This window comes from Arvicola amphibius, chromosome 5 (genome assembly GCF_903992535.2).
Source record: "Arvicola amphibius chromosome 5, mArvAmp1.2, whole genome shotgun sequence".
NCBI classification, from domain to species: domain Eukaryota; kingdom Metazoa; phylum Chordata; class Mammalia; order Rodentia; family Cricetidae; genus Arvicola; species Arvicola amphibius.
In genome coordinates, this window is record NC_052051.1 from 21,628,118 (window position 1) to 21,650,569 (window position 22,452).

At 52.9% G+C, this 22,452-nt stretch overlaps 1 protein-coding gene across 3 annotated transcripts in view; it reads right to left on the reverse strand.

Moving 5' to 3' along the window:
• Dlgap4 (DLG associated protein 4) overlaps nucleotides 1-8,573 on the reverse strand; it is a 61,362-nt gene extending 52,789 nt beyond the window's left edge. For 2 of the 3 annotated variants that reach the window (XM_038329629.1, XM_038329630.1), the window contains exons 1-4: nucleotides 7,578-8,573; nucleotides 4,800-5,044; nucleotides 3,426-3,540; nucleotides 2,338-2,388 (exon numbers count right to left, since the gene is read on the reverse strand). In XM_038329629.1, coding sequence (XP_038185557.1) covers nucleotides 2,338-2,388; nucleotides 3,426-3,540; nucleotides 4,800-5,044; nucleotides 7,578-8,573 — 1,407 coding nt within the window. The remainder of the gene's footprint in view (nucleotides 1-2,337; nucleotides 2,389-3,425; nucleotides 3,541-4,799; nucleotides 5,045-7,577) is intronic. The other variant, XM_038329631.1, reaches the window with a different exon arrangement.
• Between the last annotated feature and the right edge of the window lie 13,879 nt (nucleotides 8,574-22,452).

Consider the following 22,452-nt stretch of genomic DNA (forward strand, 5'->3'; position numbering starts at 1 on the left):
TCTTTTTGTTTGTACTAATCTACCGAAAGAGTTTATGATTACATCTGAGTTCAATAGGAAAGAAGGCTGAGATCCATTAGTAATGTCTGCCCTGAATGTTGTAATGGGAGTCTTATTAGGTGTGGTGGATATTTACCACTGTATGGTCTACTAACTTCTATAAGCAAAAACACAGCAGCAGCAGCAACAACAAAAAAAAACAAACCCCAAACCAAGCAAACCCTCAAGGGCTAGTAAAAGGAAGATATTTGTCAAGGGTACCTGATGAGGGAAGAGCCAAGCCAGCACTCCAGCTACGTATGTACGGAATAGTAATCTAGTGGATGCTGTGGTATGGGGAGAAGGTTTAGAGAGAAGGCAGAAGCTAGAGATGAGCTGAGGCAGTAGCTTGTGGAAGAAGACAGACCGGAATGAGGGTAGTGGCAGTGAGGATGACTGATGTCTGCCAGGACAATGGGGAAAATAGTTGCGGGTCTATTTGCCATTTCAAATTTACTTCAGCCTCATCTACACAGTTCCTAAGCATCCCTCCAGAGATGATCACCCAGGATCCTGCAAATTGGAAGCTAGAGGTGTGGCCCAGAGGGGCCTCACCACACATAACACTCGGAAGATTCTGGTAGGGCTTACTGACTCCAATTTCAGGCTATGTTGATAGCTAGGGACCGTGCAGCATAAACTAAAGAGTCAGCTGGCCACGGATGGACACGAGGTGAAGGCCGGGGGACCCATAGCTAGAGGAGGAGGCACAGTGGACTGAGTATCCTGTGGAAGGAAGGTGGATCTGGGCTGGTGTAGCCCAGCAGCCCTGTGCTCTCTAAGTTCTCTCCTTGTCTGCATGAAATGGGACGACTCGGGTAATTAATGGCCTGTGAATCCTTTAGGTCAAATGCCTAGATCACCTGTCACGCAATTTAAGATGTTTGGAAAGGTCTGAACCTGTGCTTTCCAATATGGTAGCTATGAGCCACACATGACTATGCCATTTAGGTTTAAATCAATTAGAACTGAATAAAGTTTGGTAGCCATTGTAGCCGTATTTCATTGGGTCAAAAGCCACATGGACAAACATGGATGGTAGAACATTTGGCCACCACTGCAGGAAGTTTTCTTGGATAGTCTGCTAAGTTAAAATATCAGGCCACCGGGCATAGCCCAGATATACCTACAGAGGACATGAAAGCATCGGTTATCTTTCAGAGCTGCATTGCAAACTGAGGTATTTTGAGAGCCTCTGACTGTCCAGGGAAACAAGGTCTTATGCCCTAATGGAAGAAGTTTGGAAAGCAGACAGGACTAGATGAGAGCTGGCTGCGGCTGCCCATCTCAGTCCTTGGGATGTGGAGGCAGGAGGTATAAGGATTTTAAGGGTAGGTGGGCTACATCGGAAGGATAAGGCCAGTCTGAGATATGAGATATGTCTCAAAACAACAACAAAAGCAAGATTACATGAGCTAACTTATCATCTGAGCAGGGTCAGAGTCGCTGGTCACATGCACCCGATAACTCAGGTGGCTGTGTGGAATGAGCAAGTGTTTATAACTGTTTGCTCAGATGCTCCCAAACTGTTAGGAGCTGTCAAGTAGTCTGTGTGGGGCTCTCTGAATGCTTCCTGTGTACAGGCTTTGTCGTGGGACTTTGCATGTTTGCCATACACCTATGAAAGTGACAGGATAGAGGAATTGCCTGGCCTACAGTGCACCTCTTAAAGAGTAACACACTGGGGGCTGGAGAGACGGCTCAGTGGTTAAGAGCACTGGGCATTCTTCCAGAGGACCTGGGTTCAATTCCCAGCACCCATGTGGCAGTTCACAACTGTCTGTAACTCCAGTTCCAGGGGATCTCATATGATACCTTCATACCAATGCACATAAAATAAAGTTAAATAAATTATTTTTAAAAAGTCTCCACATTCACTTCAACACCCCCACATCCTAAAAGGTCCTGCTGGGGCTCTGGAAAGGGGATAACTAGGGGACCCGGGACCTGGCAGAGAACGCCTCACAGCCCCTAACCTATCCAAACAAAATTCTTCCTGGGCCGACCCAGGCTTCAGGGAGAGGCAGAAGGCATTTGGGAGAAGCTCCATTGCCCTGCAGTGACTTCTTGTCTGCCCTTAGAGCCTGGCTCATGCGTTCCCTGTTTTCAGGACAAACTAAGCCACAGTGAGGTGACAGTACAGGGAATGGAGAGTCAGGCCAGCAATGTGCACCTCAACTCCATCCTCACTGGGGATGCCTTTCTAATAACAGCTCTGCTTGGACCTATCCAGGCTAGAGGCCTAAGACCCAACCCTGCACTCTGATTTGGAGTACAAGAGAGTGACAACATACTGACCTGTTGATCATGGCCAAACAGCTGGGGGATCAGGGAAGCCTGTCCAAAAACCTGCAGGAGAAAGAGGGTGTGGGTTACAGGGCCAGGCCTGGTCTGGGCTTCTCAGACTCCTCCCCACCCAAGCTGGATTCTGGTTCAGAGAGGTTTTGCTTGGCTTCCTCGGGGATGGGAAGCTCACTTCTGGGGGTGGCATTACTGAGGATGTGCACCCTCTGTTCTTCCTGGTTCCATGGGTACACTGCCTGCCGCTTTTCACCTGGGCAGGCAGCTCAGCCAGAGCAAAAATCAGAGACAATACCCAGGCCCTTCTTTTTCTGGGCTGTACGTAACTTTGTGGCTACCTATGCAGCTTATGACATTCAATCTTTTAGGGGTGAAGTTTGGGGGAAGGAAAAAGTTAGAGGAGCCTGAATTAGAAGAGAACTTGGGCTGGGCATGGAACAGTGGGTGAAGTCTGTGGGAACCCCCAATATGGCAGATTCAGTTATCTTTCTGTACAAGTAAGGCTAAAGGTTTTCCGGGTACATGGGCAGGCAGGGATGGAGAAAGAGTATGTGAAAAATGGAACTAAGGAGGAGACACAAGGAGACCTAGGGAAAACGTAGTGAATGAGAGGATAAAAGGCAGGGTCGCAGGGGAAGAAGGGAAGAGGGAGAAGGGGGGGAGAGGGAGAGAGAAAAATGGAAGGGGCAGACACAGGGAGACCGGGAGAGGAGAGAGCAGGTAAGATGAGTGAGCCAAGGCATGCCATGCCTACTAAGAAAGCACACAGTAAGCCTCTGCCTGGCTGAGTGCTGGGTGAGGTGATGGGGACCTACAGGGAACCAGACAGTATGTAAAGAGACCCCTGGTCTCACGAGGCAGAATGACATACAAGTTAGTAAACTAAGATGATTCCGGGCAATGACGCTGGAAATCAGGGTCTGTGGACAGCACAGAGGACTACTGTATGCAGGGTGACCAGGAGAGGTCTCTCTGAGCAGGGGACATTTGAGCCAAGCCTGGGACATGGAGGAGGCAGCTGAACACAGCGCTCTGGACAGAGGGCAGCAATGCGCCAAGCCGCCTGACCTCTTAGTCACCCCTACCTGGCTGATACAGCTGGAGTCATTGAGGCTGTCACTGATGGGGTTGTAGTCCTCTTCCCAGCTGGGGCACTTGGAAGGCAGCAGCATGTCCACTGAATCCAAACGGTCCAGACTCCTGGGTGACAGAGGGGACAAGGCTCAGCCCATCCATTGTTTAGCCTGGGGAACTGAGGCCCGAAGACTATCCAAGATCATTCAGTGGCAGGGGAAGTGGAGGCACCGCCAGCCTGGGCAAGGGGATGGGGCTCCAAGCAAAGGGAGAACTCCCTTCTTTGGGAGACCTAGTAAAATTTGTGGCAAGCAGGCGGCCCTTACTTGTTATGCCCACTGTGGCCTCAAGGTGGCAGAACGTGCCTGCATTTGACTGTGTTAAGCTAGTGGCCAGGCTGCCTTGTGCATGCAAGTCTTCAAAACTGAAACTCTGGGGCAATTCCGGAGACTAGACAAAGGTGGGTAGAGGCCCTTAGCCTTGGTATTTACCTATAAATGCACAAAAGGTTTCAGCACCACTATGATGTCCGGATAAGGACCTGCCACCTACCCTGCAGGCCCAGTCTGTCTGTCTTTCTCACATTATCTCACCCTGCCACATTCTAGAAACAACACATAGCCTTGGTCAGTTTGGGGTCCTGACATGGGCTTGGCTAGACTCCAGCTTTCTGTAGAGAGCTCCTGGTGAGAGGCCACCTCATATTCCCATCTCATGGACCCCATTTATGGAATGGGAGCGACGCACTGCTGGGGCTGGGATAAAGGTTTCAGGGTGTGGATTTAAGTGCACCAGGGCAAGCATGGTAACCAGCAAGGCCAGGGTCTACAGACGGCAACCGTTGCTATGGTTGCTATGGCTGATCCTTTCACCTGGGCTCTGCTCACATGAAGGATGTGTAAAGTACTCCCTATGGGAGTGAACTTACTCGTGCATATGGTTCCTATGGCAGAGTTTACCTGAACCAAACACCCCAATTCTCACTAAGGGCAGGGCTTAACTGTAGATGAGACCTGTCTGGGAACACGTGTTAGCAAGCAGGGCCAGCCCAAGCACGAAGAAGCCCTTACAGGGGAGGTGTTCACCTGGACCTGAGGCTGAGAATCAGACTCCGTCTGCAGGGCTGGGTTCTCCTAGGATGGTAAAAGAGGGGAGGGGGGAGGCCAGGCTCCCAAGAGACACCGTGAACAAGTGTGAGGTTCACCTAGGGGACACAGCTGGTCTGAGATCAGCTTTCAAGTTCTGAGGCCTTCCTCAGGGAAATATTGTCAGGCCAGGGTTCCCACTAAGGGGATGGCTCAGGCTCCCAAGGGGCGTGGCATATGCGAAGGGGCGTGGCTTCATCAGGGCTATTGTTCTAGACCCCAGGAAGGGCTGCAGCTCACCTGCGGGGGTTGCTCTGCTCTCCCAGAGACTGCTGCGTGGCCCTCAGGTAGCTCTGCCGCCGAGCTGCAGTCTTGGGTGAAGGCTTGGGGCTACCACCCCCAGACTCATCACTGTCTTCATCGCCCATGGCCTTAATGTAGCTGCCACTGCGCATGCGCCGACACGGGATGGGCCCCTCCGCTGAGCTCTCCACCTCTCGAGGGGACAGCAGCGCGGTGCTCCACTCTCCACCCCCGCCGGGCACCTGGAATATCCAGAAACAGGACTCAGAGGGAATGTAGCGGTCAGTCTGGCTTCCAGCCGGTCACTCAGAAAATGGGTCCTCATGGACCCGGTTCCACTTTGGCAACTTGAACCTGTGCTAGCTTTCTTGTCCCTGATCACCCAGCATTAGGAAGGCCTGAATCAGGAAGACTGCCTGGGCTCTAGACGCTGCCTGGCTTTAAGCAAGTCCGTTCCCGCTTTCATTTCAAACTGGGTTTGCCCCACCCCAGAGATGGCAATGGCCTCGCGACAGCTATGCTTACTGGGCACACCCTGTGCCCCATCTCTTCACTGTGCCACTCCAGGGGGTGGAATAGGAACCTATGGTGAGAACGCCAGACCCAGTGGAGGGAAGTCACCCGCAGAGAGAGACCCCAAGACTTGGAGTCAGGAGACCCTAGGACAGCAACACAAGTGTGAAGTCAATCAACATTCTTTCTTTTAGATGGGGAAACTGAGGTAGAGAGACTGCTGGCGGTAAACTGGAAAATGGCTCAGTTTCCGGTGAGAAAGCCCCATCCACAGAACAGGGCAGTAATAAAGGTAAGTGCAGTACACAGCTTGCAGGGCATCTCTGGTCACTGTTCCCAGTGGCTTTGCCGGGACTCCACTGCCTTTTCCTGGCCAGCACTGTCAGCTGCTCTGGAGTGGGGTATGCAGTCTCCATACACTCTCTGGTCCCTTGACTCACACCACTGGCTACATGGTCACTTTGGGTACACCCTGGCATTTACATGCTTCAGAAGCTTGAGCCTTGTCCTATGTATGCATCTAATACACTCAGCAGGCACGTGCCTGGCCTGGTCTCTGGGTTCCTCAGCAAACACTTGCAGCAGGTTTCACACCTCCTCAAGGACACACCCCCTCCAATGTGCACCTAGAGATGACTCACATCGCATACCCCTGCTCACACTCACACCAGCAACCACTGCACTTGATCATCCAGCATTAGGAAGGCCTGAATCAGGAAGACTGCCTGGGCTTATGACATTATGTCATAAGACTGCCATTGCACACAGGGTTCACAGGTTTCTGCACACAGCAGGCCCTTTACCAGGGATTCAAATGCACACTCCCTGATCAGCATGACTGGATGGTACCACATCCTCCTTGTACCCTTGACCATTTCCCAGGGGTTCTCTCAGCCTTCCCACAAATCCCAGCTGACCATCTAGCCAGCTAGTCACCAGGACCCGTGAATTCTCCCTCCTGAATCATTAGCTGGTCCACCTCACATGCACACCATCCCTGGAGAACGGGGCCCTGAGCATCCCTGCTCAGAACTGTGGCCAATCCACCTGCTCACTCTCAACCAGCAGGCAGCACAAGCCCCAGGCCCAGAGTCCTCTCCTTGTGTCTTGGAAGCATTTCCCACATTGGACCCAATATGAATTAAAGAAGCAGACTGACAGCCGCAAACCCCCTACATACGTTTAAAAGGCTGCCTAGATTTCAATTTCCTCCAACTACAAAAGCTTACTCCTCCCCCCATAGTCTCACTGTCCCTGGAGTTTTATATAGAATGACAAGAACTTGGGCCTTGTCACACCTTGGAGTTCATCTTTTCATAATGCATTTGATGTGACTTCTTCATGCCAGCCAGGTCTGTGCTTGCACACCCTGGGGACAAAGTGCTCACTACTTATAAGAGCGGCCCCCTCCACATGTGATCTGTATCTGTCACGTCTACCACTGGGCTGTTTACACACCCCGCCATGTAGAACCCTGCCCCACCCCACCGTGGAACAGCAATGCTAAAGTCAAGCCTCAGGCCATGAGGTTTCACTGTGTGAGCGCCTCAGTAAGTCCCTTATGTGAAAAGGGCAAGACTCACCCACCCCAGGTGTCAGGCCTCTGAGCTGGTGGCCCTAGGCTGCCTGCCCCTCACCCACACTGACTCCCATCAGTTCCTGGTCCTCAGGACTGTGGCGTACTTATTTCTAGCTATGTGGCTCATCTACCCTTTCTGAGCACTTCCTCCCCACCAGACTGGGCATTGGGTAACATATGGGTGCATCAGATGTGGCCGGTGTCCTCAAGAAGTATCCAGTCTCATGGGAGTGGAAAGAAGCTGACTATTAGAATGCCATATGTTGGTCGTGTGTGTGTGTGTGTGTGTGTGTGTGTGTGTGTGTGTATAATGGTATAGCTTCTAGATCTGTCACCTGAAGGGCAGGGGCATACTTCAGTCTCTTCGGGGCTGGGCTCCCAAGGGCCTACTTAATACGCCTGTTGAGAACATGCGAGCACAGGGGATTCTCTCATTAACAGGTCCCTCCAACCTCCGACTGCACAGCTGAGCAAAGCAGTGCACAGCATGAAGCAACCTCACCAGTGAATCGGGCTCCAGCTAGGACTCCAAATCACAGCCGCTTGCCCCATCATTCCCCTACCTGCCCCATCATTCCCCTACCTGCCCCACCTTAACCCTACCTACCCCACCCTTACCCTACCTGCCCCACCCTAACCCTACCTGCCCCACCCTCACCCTACCGGCCCCACCCTCACCCTACCTGCAGGTAATGGTAGGCCAGACCCTGGTGGCAAGACTTGGACTTTAGTAGGCTTTTATCCAAGGTGGCTGAGGTCTTCTGGCAGACCTCATGGGCATGGCTGAGGGTTAGAGTGGACCAGGAGCCACGTTTGACATAGTTGGTGTCGGTGCCCACTCCGAGACTGGGACAGGTGGCAGGGGGAACAGGCGGGGGTGGCGGGGCGGTCAGCTCGGTGGCAGTGTTCTTGGTGGTTTTGAGCATGTGTCCACTGATGGTGTTGTAGGCGTGCATGAAGTAGCGGGGCTGGGTGCGTTCCGGCTGGCGGCCTAGAGTCATCAGGCCTGAGGCAGGGCCACTGCGGAAGGCACCGCCCTCACCGTCCAAGTTGTCATCTGAACTCCACCAGCCTGAGATGTTGGAGCGGCTTCGCCGTTTGGGCTCCCCGGGCTTGGCCCGTTCCTTGCTTTTGGCCCTCCGGCCTTTCCCGTCCTCCAGGCCACCTTTCTTGTTGCCATTGCCACCCACCTTGCCGGTGGTGCCCTCCATCGAGGGTGCCTTAGTGAAGAAGAGCCTCTGGACAGAGTGGACCAGGTGGCGAATGCGGCCGGGACTCTCACCCCGGGCCTTGGCCTCACCCCGGGGAAACTGAAGGGTGCTGAAACCATCCCGATGGATAGGCAGCTGCTTCTCAAACTGGTCCAGGAGGTTGGCAGGCAGTCGGTTGATCTTAGTAGCCTGGGCATGGCTAGGGAACGGGCTTTCCTCGGGCACCTCAAAGTGAGAGTTGTAGTGGATTCGGGGGAAGGTGCTGCTTGGTGGAGGCAGCTGGTTGTTGAGTGGGAAGAGGCCATCTCCAGGCAGTGTGTTTTGCCCAGGGAAGCGGGCTTCCCGGGCAAAGGCCTCTGTCGGCGACAGCAGATAGGGATTGCGGTCAGGCCCGGCAAAGAGGGGCTCGTGGGATGGGTCCAGGCTGTCAGAGAGATGGCGGGGGCGGCTGTCACCGAGGCCTTTCATGATCCCAGCCCGTGGGGCAGGGGCCGTTGCCCTAGTGGGGTGCCTGGGTCACCTGTCCCAGGCAGCAGCTGTCCTGGGGAGAAAAGACAAAGAGTAATCAGCTGGTCAACTGGACTGGACTGGATAGGGCAGGGAGCAGGATGAGGAGGGCCTGAGGATGGTTGAAGGCAGAAACTCTGCCCTTGCTATCACGGGGCCAAGGACAAGAGCTGACGTCGAGGCTCGCTGTCCTCCGTGTGACTGCTGCCCACTGGACGGGGTCCTCGGCCAGAGGGGACAGCAGAGCAGGGCTGTCTCCATGTGCTCAAGGTGACAGCGGTAGCCAGCCAAATGTTAAGCAAAGCACACTCTCCTCTGGGAGCTGAACCAAAAGGTGCTCGTGGGAACCTGGAAAGCCAAGTTCTGACCCCGAGTTCTTGGACTCCTCCCACTTCCACAGCGGAACGTGGGCAAGGAGCTACCTGCTCCCATGTTCTTCAAGTCCCCGACTGCCTCACCATGAGGTGCCACACATGCACACCCATCCAAAGCGCTATCCACCCCATCCCCAACAGTCACCCCTTAAGCCTAAGGAGGGTTTCTAGGGAGTATCTCACAATGCCTTGGAAGCAGGTGTGAGTCAGCTAGACAGAGACTCTCGGGGTCTGTGAGGGATCTCCTCTGGTCTCCTCAGCACTCCTTGTCTTAGGCCCTTTCTAGGGCCAGAGAGGCTTCCAAAGAGCAGGGCTACTCAGGGCCTACCTTACCTGTGCTGTCCAGATCTACTTTAGCAGAGGGATCTTCATGCCCTTGTAAAACTCTAATGACTGTGACCTCTGGGCTGGGTGCTGGGTCCACTGACGTCAGAGAAGCCAACGAGCCCACAGACCCACCCATCTTTGCTATCTAGGTGGCCTAGAACAGAGCACTCAGAGTCAAGAGAGACCCAGCCTTAGAGCAAGGGGACAGGGCAAAGCCTTGCAAGAGAGTGGCCAGCGGATGGAGTCACTGTGACTCACTTTGCCCATCTGTAAAATGGGCAGTTGGACTAGCAGATTCCCAGGACCATTCCTGAAAACACCAGTCCCAAACTTAGCCACATCCCTCTCCATTTCTGGGCCTCTTCTTAGCCATATCATGGAGATCAGCCAGGTTTCTAGGCTCTAGGCTCCATGAGTCCTGCTCAGAGGAGCCTCAAGGCTTGATCTGGCCTGTACTTGGGGTACTGAGGCACCCAGGCTATCCCTGAAGCCGAGTACAGTGGGCTCCTAAACACACCTGAGTCCTCTGCTGGCGCGATGCGGTTGAGGATCTGTGATGAGGGGATCAGAACCTGATCCTGGGGAGAGTCAGAAGAAACAGGGTCGCCACCGTGCCCACTGTGAGCCAAGGAGGGCAACCTCCAGAGGTCAGAGGTAGCCCAGGTTGGCCCCAGTCTCACTTCCCTCCTATCCTAGGCTCTTGAGTGCCAAGCACACACCACTATGCCTGTTCTCACTGTGGCTTTGAGACACATTTCCCTCTTTCCCTCACACACAGTGACAATGAGCATCTGTCACGGTGACTCTGAGCTGTTCCTCTGCTTTCTTTGCAGAAATGTCTACCGACGTCCTCTGAGCACCACTGAGCTGTTTGTCAGTCCTGCTGCATTCTAGACCTTAAGCCCTTATCAGATACATGGCTTGCAAATACGATCTCCCATTCTGTGGCTGTTTTTTTTTTTTTTGAGACCTATTTATTTTTGTTTTATGTATACGAGTGTTTTCCCTGTATGTATGTGTGTCTGTGTACCATGTGCATGCCTGGTGCCCAAGGAGCCCAGAAGAGGGCATTAGATACTCTGGAACTAAAGCTACGAACAGTTTTGAGCCACTAAGTGGGTTCTGGGAATCAAACCCAAGTCTCCTAGGTTGTTTTTCCCCCCAGAGACAGGGGGTTGTAGCTCTGGTTGTCCTGTCACTGTAGACCAGGCTGGCCTCGAACTCAGATATCCACCTGCCTCTGCCTCCCAAGTGCTGGGATTAAAGGCATGTGCCACCACCGCCCGGCCTCTCTCCCGAGTTTTTGATGAGTTTTCCTCCTTTCCAGTTCTGGTCATGCTTTGCCAGCGTTGGTCTTCCTCCCCAAGCATGGCGGCTTGCTAGTGTTCATGACCTCCTGGAAGACAGGCCAGGTTCTCCCCACCCGAGCAGAGGAATGAGAAACCCTCATTTCCCAGGCTCTTGAGTGCTGGGATCACAAGCACTCACCACCATGCCTGGCTTCTTGCTGTGGCCATGGTGTGTTCTGGTGGCCCATGTCCTTCTGCACTGACTGCTTCAGCTCCAGCTGCCAAGAGCACCAGCTGCTGCAGTTCACAGCCAAGTTCCCAGTACAAATCGCTCTAAGTCAGACGGAAATCCTTGCAGGGCTCCACTCTGTCCCCGGGGGAGCCTGAATCTAGCACCTGGTCACCACCGAGATGCCTCTGTCTCTGTTCCAGACACCCCTCCAGGGTCTTACTCAGCGCTCCCTGTGGGATCAACAGACTGCCCTGAGGTCCAACTCTTCCCTCGACCTGATTCTGTGTGCTGGCCTCTTCCAGAGCCTTCCTAGAGTCTCCCAGGGAACACCCACGCCACCGGGCCCATCGGTTTCCTGTGGACCCTGACGTAATCTCACATCAGTGTGTCCCCGAGGAAGGCCACCTCACAATGGGGCACTGGCGTTAACTAAATCAGCTCCCTGAGCCTGCTTCCTCCTCAGTGGCACCAGGAGGAAGCCTAGGTTATGAGATTACGATGGGGGCTGGCTCCACCACCATTCCACACCCTCCACCCTGCCATTCACTGTGCTCCCGTGGACAGGCCACGCCTCGCGGTCTAGGATGCTTCCAGTACAGCGGGGTGTTGGCATACAGCTGAAAATGGATTCGAATCCTGGGTCTGCCTTTTCTTACTGTGACCTCAAGCTGACCTCCTCTCTCTAAAACAGCGGGGGTTTGAGTGCAGATGGTCTGAGTGTCTGCTCAGAGTCTCTCAGTCAGGGCTCTGGGTTTGCCGCATGCCAGCCCCTCAGCAGCCCAGAGCCCAGGGGTGGCAGAGCTTCACCGTAGGGAGGTTTAAAATAGGCACCCGTGGCCTTGCAGGGGAGGCAGCTGGCTGCTGTGTGCCGCCTTTCTCAATGAGCTATACTTAGGCCCATCCGGGTGCCCATAATTGCCTCTCATTAATATAAGCCTCATTGCCTTCATGGAAACTCAGGGGAAGGAGACACTGCTGCCTTGGGGAGCCCTCTGGGCTCTGTGGTGCTTCCATGGCTTCAGTCACCACCCGCTCCCAGCTACCAGCCACAGGATGGGCCCTCCCTGTCTTGCCATGCCTCATCCTGGAGCCCACGAGCATGGGGGAGCTACATGGGGATGAGGCCAGGGACAGAACCCAGCCTGACTCCTCCAGAAGCAGAAGTTACCTGAATACATCATTCCCTCCCTCATCCAGAATGTTCCGTAGATCCCTCTTCCCTGCTCATGGCAAACCACACCCACAGTGACTGAACCTCTAACCATTCAGCCATTCCCCACACTGCCACTCTGGACTCTTACGAAGCATGTACCTGCAGCCCCTAGATATATCTGCAGCCCCTAGAAGAGCTGGCTCCATGGCTGCATTAAGACAGGGAGGAGCTTAGCAAGGGGTGGGAAGACTACTCACTGCTGAGCCCTGATGGTAAGGCAGACAAGGAGGCAACGGGGGCAGGATGAGGGTGTGAGTTGGGGGATGAGACGCTAAGAGTGAGCATGGCTGAACCACCACACTCCGGGGCATTCACAGCGGGCCACGGAGCACACAGTCCCGGGTTAGCTCTCTGGAGACGTGCTGTGTGGGAGGGAAGATAGTGCTTCATGGCTGCCAGGGCTTTGGTGCTGCTGGTGTGGCGGTGTCTCTGGACATCCTCCCTCCCGTGCTCCCACCTCTCCCCCTGCCATCTGAGCTGAGTTCAGGAACTGAATGAATGTTGCTTCTCCACACACTCCGTTGTTGCTGATGTGCTAGTGTACAAGTCACCTATAACTGGCCCTTCTACACTTTGGTCCTCAACCCACTGTGCCCTTTGAACTCCGGTCACCTAACTGCTTCCTCAGTGTCTTGCTCTGTATGTTGGACAGACAGACACCCCCTTCCCATCTACACCATCTGCTCCTCCTACCAGCTCGAGTCAGAAAACAGGACATGCTGTTCTCCGCTCACTCCAGTGGGCTCAAGAGAAAATGTTTCCTCAACAGTGTGTCTTCACCACGTCCCCAGAGTCCCGCCTTTTCACCACGTCCCCAGAGGAGTCCCGCCTTTTCACCTGCACAGCCCTGCCTGACTCAACTGCCACTGCTTCAGACAGGCAAATCCTGGCCCCAAACAGTTATTTTATTTTTATTTTATATGTCTGGGTGTTTTGCCTAAACGTATGTCTGTGCATTGTGTGTGTGTGTGTGTGTGTGTGTATGTGTGGTGCCTTTGGAGGCCAGATAAGGGAACAGGATCCCCTGGAACTGTAGCTGCAGACAGTTCTAAACTTCTATATGGGTGCTGGGAATTGAAACCAGGTCCTCTGAAAGAGTAGCTAGTGCTCGTAATCACTGAGCCATCTCTCTACCTATATATTTTTTAAGCCCAGGTCTCGTCTATGCAGTCCAGGCTGACCTTGAACTCAGGAGTTTTAGCATATCCCCTATAGCACTGGAGTCGGGCTTGAGCCACCCGGCCAGGCTTCAGATCCCTTCCAAGACTCCTTGGACCTCAGAGAGAATGCCAGTTTGCCTGCCTTCTGCTCTCATTTCCACCTTCCCCAAGGGCTCTTCATTCTAGCCCTGGGTGTGGGTAATGTGATTTCCTCCCCGTTTCCCTGCCTGGTCCTGTCTGAAATGCTCTGCCTATCTGCTACAAGCTCTTCCTTGACTTCCTTCAAGGCCAGGTCTCCAGGCCACCTGAACAGACTGACCATGCCTAACCACACCACCCGGAGCGCCTCTCTGCTGTGACACCAGTGTCATTGTCCTTTCTGTGTCTCTAGCCCTCTGCCTAGAGCCTGGAGACAGCAGGTAAGAGGGCTGAGGTGAAAGAATGGCAGGAAGTCTTGGGACACCATTAAATGAATCAGGAACCCAGGCAGATCGTGGTAGGAAGTGCCCGCCGCGTAGCGAATGCTGCGCTGTGGGTGTTCTTCAGTCCCTGGTACCAACTTTCTGGTCAAACATACCTCTGTGACCCCACCTCCTACCACATTCTCCTGGGTGTCCCGTGTCACTAACAGGAATATTGTGGTAGTGACACTGTCTGGCTTCTCCGACCAGGTTGGGAAAGGCAAGGCGGTATCTGCTTTACCCTTTCGGCAGGCTGGCTGACTGTTGAGCCCCAAGCCAGTCTGGTAGGAGCTGAGACCTGCCAAAGTGACATGATGCAGCTCTCCGAGGGACCCAGGCAAGAGCCAGGCTGCAAGGCTACTCCTGACCTTCAGAGTCTGTGTGCCATCATACAGGTTTACTGTATTGCCAACTCTGAAATGGTCTGTCACGCAGACACTTATGTTAGAGGAGGAAACAGCTGTTGGTGGCTCAAGTCCCAAGCTAGGAGGAGGACAGCTGGTTGTGGCTTCTATGCCTGTATTTGCTATTGCCCACCGAAGTGGGATCCCAGGCTCCAACTCCCTTCTCACAGCTACGTGATCCGGACTAGTGCCAGATCCCATGTGTTTCCTGCTGAGTCCGTGTCCATAGCAACTGTTTGAAAAGTGTGACATTCAATCAACCAGTTGTTTGGTAGACAAGACTGAGGGAAGGGCTGCCAGGATGCATGGCTCTCAGTGTCTCCACAGAAGGCCCTGGCCTCTCTGAGACAGTCATAGAGGGACTCCTGGCTTTCCTGGAAGTGAGCTCTGTGTAATGGCCCAGGACGTGGATACTGGGTCCCTGAGATGAGAAGCTTGGTGCTAGCAGGGCCCTAGTGTAACCAAATCCCATCCAACTTTGCCTGGCCTCCAGTGAGTTGTTAGAGGTCAGGGGAGCCCCATGCTCAGCCCCCATCTTTTCATAGATGACTAGAAGACAAGGAGATAGCAGTAGGAACTGTAAGTCCCTACATACACTGAACACAGGCACAGCGAGGCAACATGAAACATCCTTGGGAAACTCTAGATAGAATTCCTTTACTTGGTTCCTCTAAATGGATCTCAGGTCTTTTCTCACTCTCTGGCTTAACTCCAGCCTCCTCGTGCTGACTCAGTCATTCTAATCTCATTAGCATTCTCCAGTGCCCTAGTCTTCCCGGCCACAGGACCTTTATCCATGCAATACTGACGTTTCCCTCTCAGCTCTTCTCATACTGGGCTGCTAGTACTGCTTCAAGTTCTCATCCAAGCATCACCTCCTCGGAGACCTTCCCTGACTGACAGCTGGGAAGGATGCTCTACTCCGTCCTGTCCCCCCCCCCCCTCACTCTCTCTCTCCAGCCTTAATGATTTCCAAACACTCAAAACGCTCCCCAGGTATCTCTGGTTATTCTTCAAAGTGGCTTATGTTTTTAGTGTTTCTCTCTCATGCAACAAAAGGGAAGGGAACACACCTGTGTCATTTTCTGTGTCGTCTCTGGAGCTGAGCACAAAGCAAGCCCAGGACAGGATACAGTGAAAAGCTGCTAAAAGCAAGAGGAATTCATATGGGGTAGAGCTCTGGGGGACGGGCTGTGGGGAGAGCTGGGCTGCTCACTGGGAGAGAGGAGGAGTTAAAGTAAAAAAAAAAATCCACCCTGGGATTTTTTCTGCCTTTGGGAAGGGCTGGGGTTAGGAAGCTCAGAGGTCACCATGGAAACAGCTCTTGAGCTGAGCAGGGGCTCATCATCTTCCTTTGCCTGTCAGCCCTCAGTTGCCACAGTGAAGATGCATTTGTTGTGCTTGTGGAGGCCATGACACTGGTGCTGGCTGACTTGCTGCAGGTCACCTCTCCTACCCCACTTTTCTGCATGACAATGAAGGTGATGATCTCAGCCAAGACAAGCCTGTGTGGGCAGTGGGACAAAGGCAGGCAAGAACAGGTTCTGAGTGCCATCCTACGGAGGCGTGGATCTCACCTTGCCCTTCTAACCACACACAAGTACCTCTCAAGGCCAGCGTCTCCTCAACCACCAGGTATGGACTCTTGCTACACGGTGGAGCATTATTCTGCCATCAAAAGAGAAGGAGTCCTGACACTTAGCCACAGTGGGCACAGAGCCTGAGAAAAGTCAGGCACGCGACACATAATTTCCTGGGCCGAGTAAGCTTGGAGAACAAAAGGCAGCTTTGTGACTGCCAGGGGCTGGGAAATGGCACTGGGGATTGATGCCCTAATGGTTGTGAGGCTGGTAGGGGTTCGGGAGGAACTCTGGAATGGAGGTGCTGATGGCTGGTCTGCACTGGAAGTGCGCTCCAGGCCACCACTGTAGAATGAGGCTGCTCGAAAGGATGGACTTCGAAATTCATTGTCTGCCTGGGCTACGGTTAAGTTCAAAGCCAACTTGAACAACTTGGTGAGACTCTGTCTTAAAATAGAAAATTAAAAAGAAGGCTATGATTGGTGCAGGTGAGATGGGCTGGAGCACGGCCCGATGGCAGTTGCTGTCGTCATGAGGACCAGAGTTCAGATCCCAGCGCCCATGTAACAAGGTGGGCTTCTTGGAAATGCATAAAACTCCAAAGACTCTAACACCCTCTCTGGCCTACACACACACACACACACACACACACACACACACACAAGAGAGAGAGAGAGAGAGAGAGAGAGAGAGAGAGAGAGAGAGAGAGAGAGAGAGAGAGATTGGTACGTTTTATGTGTATCCTAGCTCAGCTTAAAAATGTATCTCCCTACCCCCAAAGGGTATCTGTGAGCCTCAGGAAGAGTATAAATGCAGAACACCCCATAAAGTGTCAGCAGGCCTCCAACAGAGAGGAGCTGAGTAGCTGCAGGAAGCCCACAGTCCTGCAGGTCAGCTCTTCTGAAGTGTGGTCTCCCCTGCATCCTGCACGTCCGCAGCAAACGGCACACACAGTAGGGCTCTCACAGCAGCCCTTCGAGTAGGTCTTTCAGTTGTGTCTCCAGAGAGTGAACTGGGACACAGAAAAAGAACCTGTACACGGTCACACAGAGAAGGGCTAGGATTCGAACCCAGGCACTTCACTTCTCCCGCCCATGCTCCTCACGCTGCCCCGCGGCTTTCAGGCGGTGACATCTAATCTGCCACCATTTCCCAAAACCTCTGGCTGGTGCCTTGCTCAGGGGAACACTATCTCTAACTTTCCAGCAGGACTTCACCAGGCTGGCCTGCAGGGTCTGCAAAAGGTGGTACAGGGGCATGCTGACCTGCTGTCTGGCTGAGAGCTCTGGCTAGGAGTAGGCGGACCCTAGAGGCTTTGTTTCGTTCTAGCCCCCACTGAGGGACCATCCTGGAAGGTCAAGCTGGCAAACAGAACAAAATGGTCAGAAATGTAGCCATTGCCAGCACATTTAATTCAATTCCTCCAGCCTTTATGGGGCCTGCTCTGACTCACACAGTCCCAGCCCTCCAGCCTGTGGTCAAGTGCAGGAGGCAGAAATACTCACAACAATTAGATGGCACATAAAAATACATCCCGGGATGTATCAAAGCCAGAGACACAGCCAGTGTGGGGAAGATTAGCACTCACTTAGGCAACAGAAGGGCTCCCCAGAAGAGATGCGGTGCAGCCAGATCTTTGAGGGTCAGTAAGGTCCTTCGTGTGTGTACACATATGTAGGTGTTATATGTGTGTGAAGGCCAGAGGTTAACTTCACGTTCCTTAGGTACTGCTCGACTTGTTTTGTTTGTTTCTGAGACAGGGTCTCTGACTGGCTTGGACCTCGCCACACTAGGCTGGCTCAGCAGCAAGCCTCAGGGATCTACTGGACCTCTGTCTTCCCAGTGCTGGGATTCCAAGTGTGGCCATTACACAGGCTCTGAGGACCAAACCCAGGTTCACACGCTAGCACAGCAAGTGTTTCACTGACAGCTATCTTCCCAGACTGAGTAAGATTTCACTAGAAGAGCGTACAAGGAAGATGCTTCTTCTGTCTAGTTTTATGTTTTGAGACAGGATCTCTCTATGTAGCCCAGGCTGGTCTGGAACTCATGATCCTCCTACTTCAGGGTGCTGAGCGCTGGGATTACAGGTGTGTACCACCCTGCCTGCTATGGGAGGAAATATCATGAAAGTGAAGAGCATAGACAAATCACAGACAAAGGAGCCAGGTGCTGGGAACGCGGAGGGGCTACAGGTTGTCCTGAGGGTCGGGGGCTAAAGGAGTCAGATCATGGTGGGCCTTGATCTCAGCTCCTCATCACACTCTGCACCCTCAGACTGCCTCGCACAAGAGCATCCAGGGGTCAGGAGTAAAGTATTTGTCATGTCAGCTCAAGGACCTGAGTCTGATCCCCTGAACCCACACTTTTAAAAAGCTAGGTGTAGCAGCGCACATCTTCCATCCTAATGCTGGGAAGGAAGACAGGAAACTCTCTGAGCCTGGCCTAAATCAGAAGGCCTCCGCCAACGAGAGACACTGTGTCAGAAAGCAACGCTGACCTCTGACCTCCACGTGCATGTGGACACCAAAGCCCATCTGCCAGGGACGCAACACCAGAGATTTCTGCTACCTAGGCATGGTGCCTGCCTCCCCGAGGAAATCCACAGCCTACCTCAGTGTCCCTGGGAACTCTGGTGACCATAGCCTCTGCTGCCTCTACACCATGAGGTCCCACAGATGACTCTGGCTTTAACCACTGGCCTTCAGGGACTGAGAAACCACCATATCCAACACGTGTACACTGGGGAAACTGAGGCTTGGCAGGAATACTTGGCACTGAGAGGTGCAGTTAAGGTTTCATTGTCCAGTCCTGTGGCAGCCTCCACTGGGTCTCAAGCCCTGTGCTTAACTCTGTTCTAGTCTGCCCCCTCCTGGCAGACAGTGAGACTGTTGTGCCAGCCCTGAGATGACAGCACCTGTTTCCACTCCGGTCATAAAAACAGGCAGGTGCCAGGCAGCTATCTCGGTCTCTCGCTCTGTGGGGAAGAAGGTGCCCGCTCAGACAGTCCTGTGACCCTGCTGTCACCCTGCAAGTGAGCTTGGAAGCAGATCTCCAGCCCCCATGTCCCCTTCGGGGGACCACAGCCTAACAGGAGGTCCTGATCCAGAACTGTCTAGTCAAACTGCTCTAAAATTCCAGAGCCACAGAAGCCAAGAGGTAAGAAACATTTACCGGACGGGGAATCACACAGCAGTAGAGAGTCACCTCCTATCTCTGGAAAATGAGTGAGTTCCGCTTGAGTGCTCTAGACACGGGTGGCTCAGTACTTCCCGAGAGGTTGGCTCCACCTCTAGGAGCTCTGCCTCTCTGTCTCCTGAGGATTCCCTGGAAGTCCTGGCTTGGCCCTCTGGGATTATAGAGGACAAAATTTCCCTCTATCCTGAGCAGGCCATACTGCATCCTGCTATGGTTTGAATGTCTGTGCCCTCCAATAGCCATTTCTGGGAGTAGGACCTAAGGCTAGACCCCTTTTGTGGCTTGCCCTTGCCCCCTCTCCCCACCCCCACTTCAATCCTCCTTCCATCATTTTAGGACACACCAAGAAGACCCTTACCAGAGGTTGGCTATTGGACACTGAACTTATCTCCCACACAGTGAGCCGATACATTTCTGTTCATTGGAAATTACCTAGACTGGGGTTAGGGTTGTAGCTCAGTTGGTAAAGGGCTTGCCCAGCATGCACAAAGCCCTGGGTTTTAGTCCAGCACTATAACAACAGTGTGGTTATTCATGCCTGCAATCACAACACTCCCATAGTGAAGGCATGAGGACCTCAAGTTCATGGCCAATATGGGCTACACAGTTAAGACCCTGTCTCAAGGACTGGAGATATTTCAGTGGTAGAGCCCTTGCCTAGCATGTAGAAAAGTCCTGGATTCCATACCCAGCACAGACAAAAAAAAACAATTACCCAAGAGTATCTAGTCTGGCTCCCTCTTCTGGCTGCACACCCTGGCAGACCATCTCTCAGAGGCTGAGGCCTTAGGCTCTCACCGACCCTGTGCTTTCTCTTTAGGCTACCCTGAGCCACCGCAGGATGTGGTACTACCAGTCACCGAGTTACTGTCATGATGGTAATAATAGCACCTCCCTCCCTCCCTGACACAGGACCACCAGACATCTGATACCTCAGCTCATGGGACAGGCTTGCAATAGGTCTCATTTTGCAGAAGGGGAAACTGAACCCACAGAGGTGAGGGGGCTCCCCTTCACATTCATTTGCAGCTGCGAGTAGTTTCTCAATCTGTGGAGCTTTGATGTAGCAGGTACCCAACCCTCACCTTGATTCCAGCCATGTGACTTTCTTATTCTTCAAACTCATAAGCGCTTTGCTACCTCAGGGCAGAGCCAGTATCTTAGGATATTTTCCCGAAACTGCAGCTTGGTTCAAGCATCACCACCTTAGGGACACTTTCTTTGACCCTGTACCTGCATGGGAGTTCCCTTTTCTTTCTCATGGATCAGCACAAACCACTCACGTCTGATGCGGTCCTTGTTTCCATGCCTTTTTCCTCACCCAGGTTATGAGCTCTGAAAGGACCTCTGGATTGTTCTGTTCAAGGCTATGTCCTCAACACTAATACTATGCTGGCACCCAGGGTGGCTCTGTGACATGAATGTACATGAATTTCCATGCTCAGCCCCAGGGAATGAGGGTGAGTGATCAGGATGGGAGCCACTGCAATATCTAGGAACCAGAGAGACTGCCTGAGGTCACACTAGTGTGAAGTGGCACAGGCTGGACTCCCCCTCCTCTATAGGGACATGTGGCCCCACCTGCTAGGGAGGTCCTGGCTGGACTCCCCCCTCCCATGGGGACATGTGGCCCCACCTGCTAGGAAAGTGCTGGCTGGACTCCCCTCTCCCATGGGGACATGTGGGCCCACCTCCTAGGGAGGTCCTGGCTGGACTCCCCTTCCCATAGGGACATGTGGCCCCACCTGCTAGGGAGGTCCTGGCTGCTGCTTGCTATTCTGCTCTGGCTGCTGAGACAGAATGAAATATTCATCTGTGGCCGGAGGTTTGCAGAGTGTGCTTAAGATGGATCGCGTTTTCATGTGCCTATGAAATCTAATTGGATTCATTGTAGGGCATTTGGTTTCTCGGAACAGACACATCATTTTCTCAAGAGCGGCAGCCTCTGCCACCCAGGGCTGAGAGGGAGCTGGCTGTGCCTTGTGCCTATCACCTGTCTGCCTGGCTGGGTGGGGCTGGTTCTCTGGTTGTGCTAGGGGTCAGCAGGAAGAGTCTGCCTGGCCTTTTGTGTGAATGGTCTGATTTCCTGAGGTTTCCAGTCTAGATTGTGGACTCTGGTTCCCCAATAAAGCAGCTCCCCACTTCCTGCCCCTTATAGAGAAGCTTGTATCCCCTTTTCATTCCATCACAAGTCCTACCCTTCAGTCCTCCTTCTGTCCCATGCCTCACCTACCCCAAACCAAGACAAGTCTTCCAGTGGTACAGATTTTGACTTCTGTCTCCCACTTTTCATGTGAACAAAGGTGAGCCTCAGTTTCCCCATCTGAACAAAGGAGGAGGGTCATAGTAGCTCTCAACCCCCCAAAATGGTCTTTGTAAGAGACTCTCTACAATGTCCCTCTTTACACCTGATTCAAGACTTAGTACCACCTATGCCACCCACATGTGTCCCCAGAATAACAGCACCAGGCGGCAGCAGCAGCATGGAGAAGGGAAGGGACGGAGCAGGGATGTGAAGGATCCACCACCTGGAGCTGTGTGCCCTGTGATAAATTCACTTAACTCTCTGGTGTTTGTTTCCTTACCTATAAACTGCGGATGGTCCACAATACACACAGCCTAGAGCTTTGGAGAGGACTAATGAGTCTGCCCAGCAGGAGCCTGGCTACAGTCCGAGCTCAGCCAGCTAGAGAGTACCAATTTTATCTCATATTGGCATTATGATGCTCACAGCTCCTGCCATACCTTCCTCTGTGGTGGAGATATGCTTTCTAGTAAACATAACGTCTCTATCAGTCCAGATAAGCTCACCTTCCTCGGATCCATTCTGTTTCCATTTCGCTCTCAGCTTTCGTGTCTGCTTTGCTTGTGCTGTTCCCTCTGGGTGGGATGCCCTTCCCCTCATTCTTTCCAGCTAACACAAATCTCTGAGAATCACCTTTTGCCAGAGGCCTTCCCTGAAGTACAGATTTACCAGGACTTCCCCCCCCCCCCAGCTTCCACAGACCTGGATCTTCTCTCTGATAGAAGTACCGTTGCACCTTAAGAACACAGAAACTGCTTAATCCCCCACGGAGCAAAGAGGTGCTTTTTTCAAACCAGTATGTGACATCTGCAAAAACTGGTCACGTTTTGAGCTACAAAGTAAGTCTCAATAAATATCAAAGCCACAATACAAGCCAGTCGTGGTGGTGTGTGCTGTCATCTTCATCAGGAGTTCAGGGGCAGCCTGGGCTACATAGTGAGACCATGGAGAGAGAGAGAGAGAGAGAGAGAGAGAGAGAGAGAGAGAGAGAGAGAGAGAGAGAGAGAGAGAGAGAGAGAGAGAGAGAGAGAGAACTAATAAGGGCTTGTAATATGACCCAGAAGTTAAGAAGTCTTGCCAAGCAAATTTGATGACCTGAGCTCAATCCCCAGAACACACTCGGGGCAGAGAAAATAAACTACCTAAAGTTGTCTTTCTGACCTCCATATATGTGCTGTGTGCTGCACTTAGACTCAAACACACACACACACACACACACACACACACACACACACAAAATTCCAAAAACCTAAGCCGGGCGGTGGCAGTGCATGCCTTTAATCCCAGCACTCAGGAG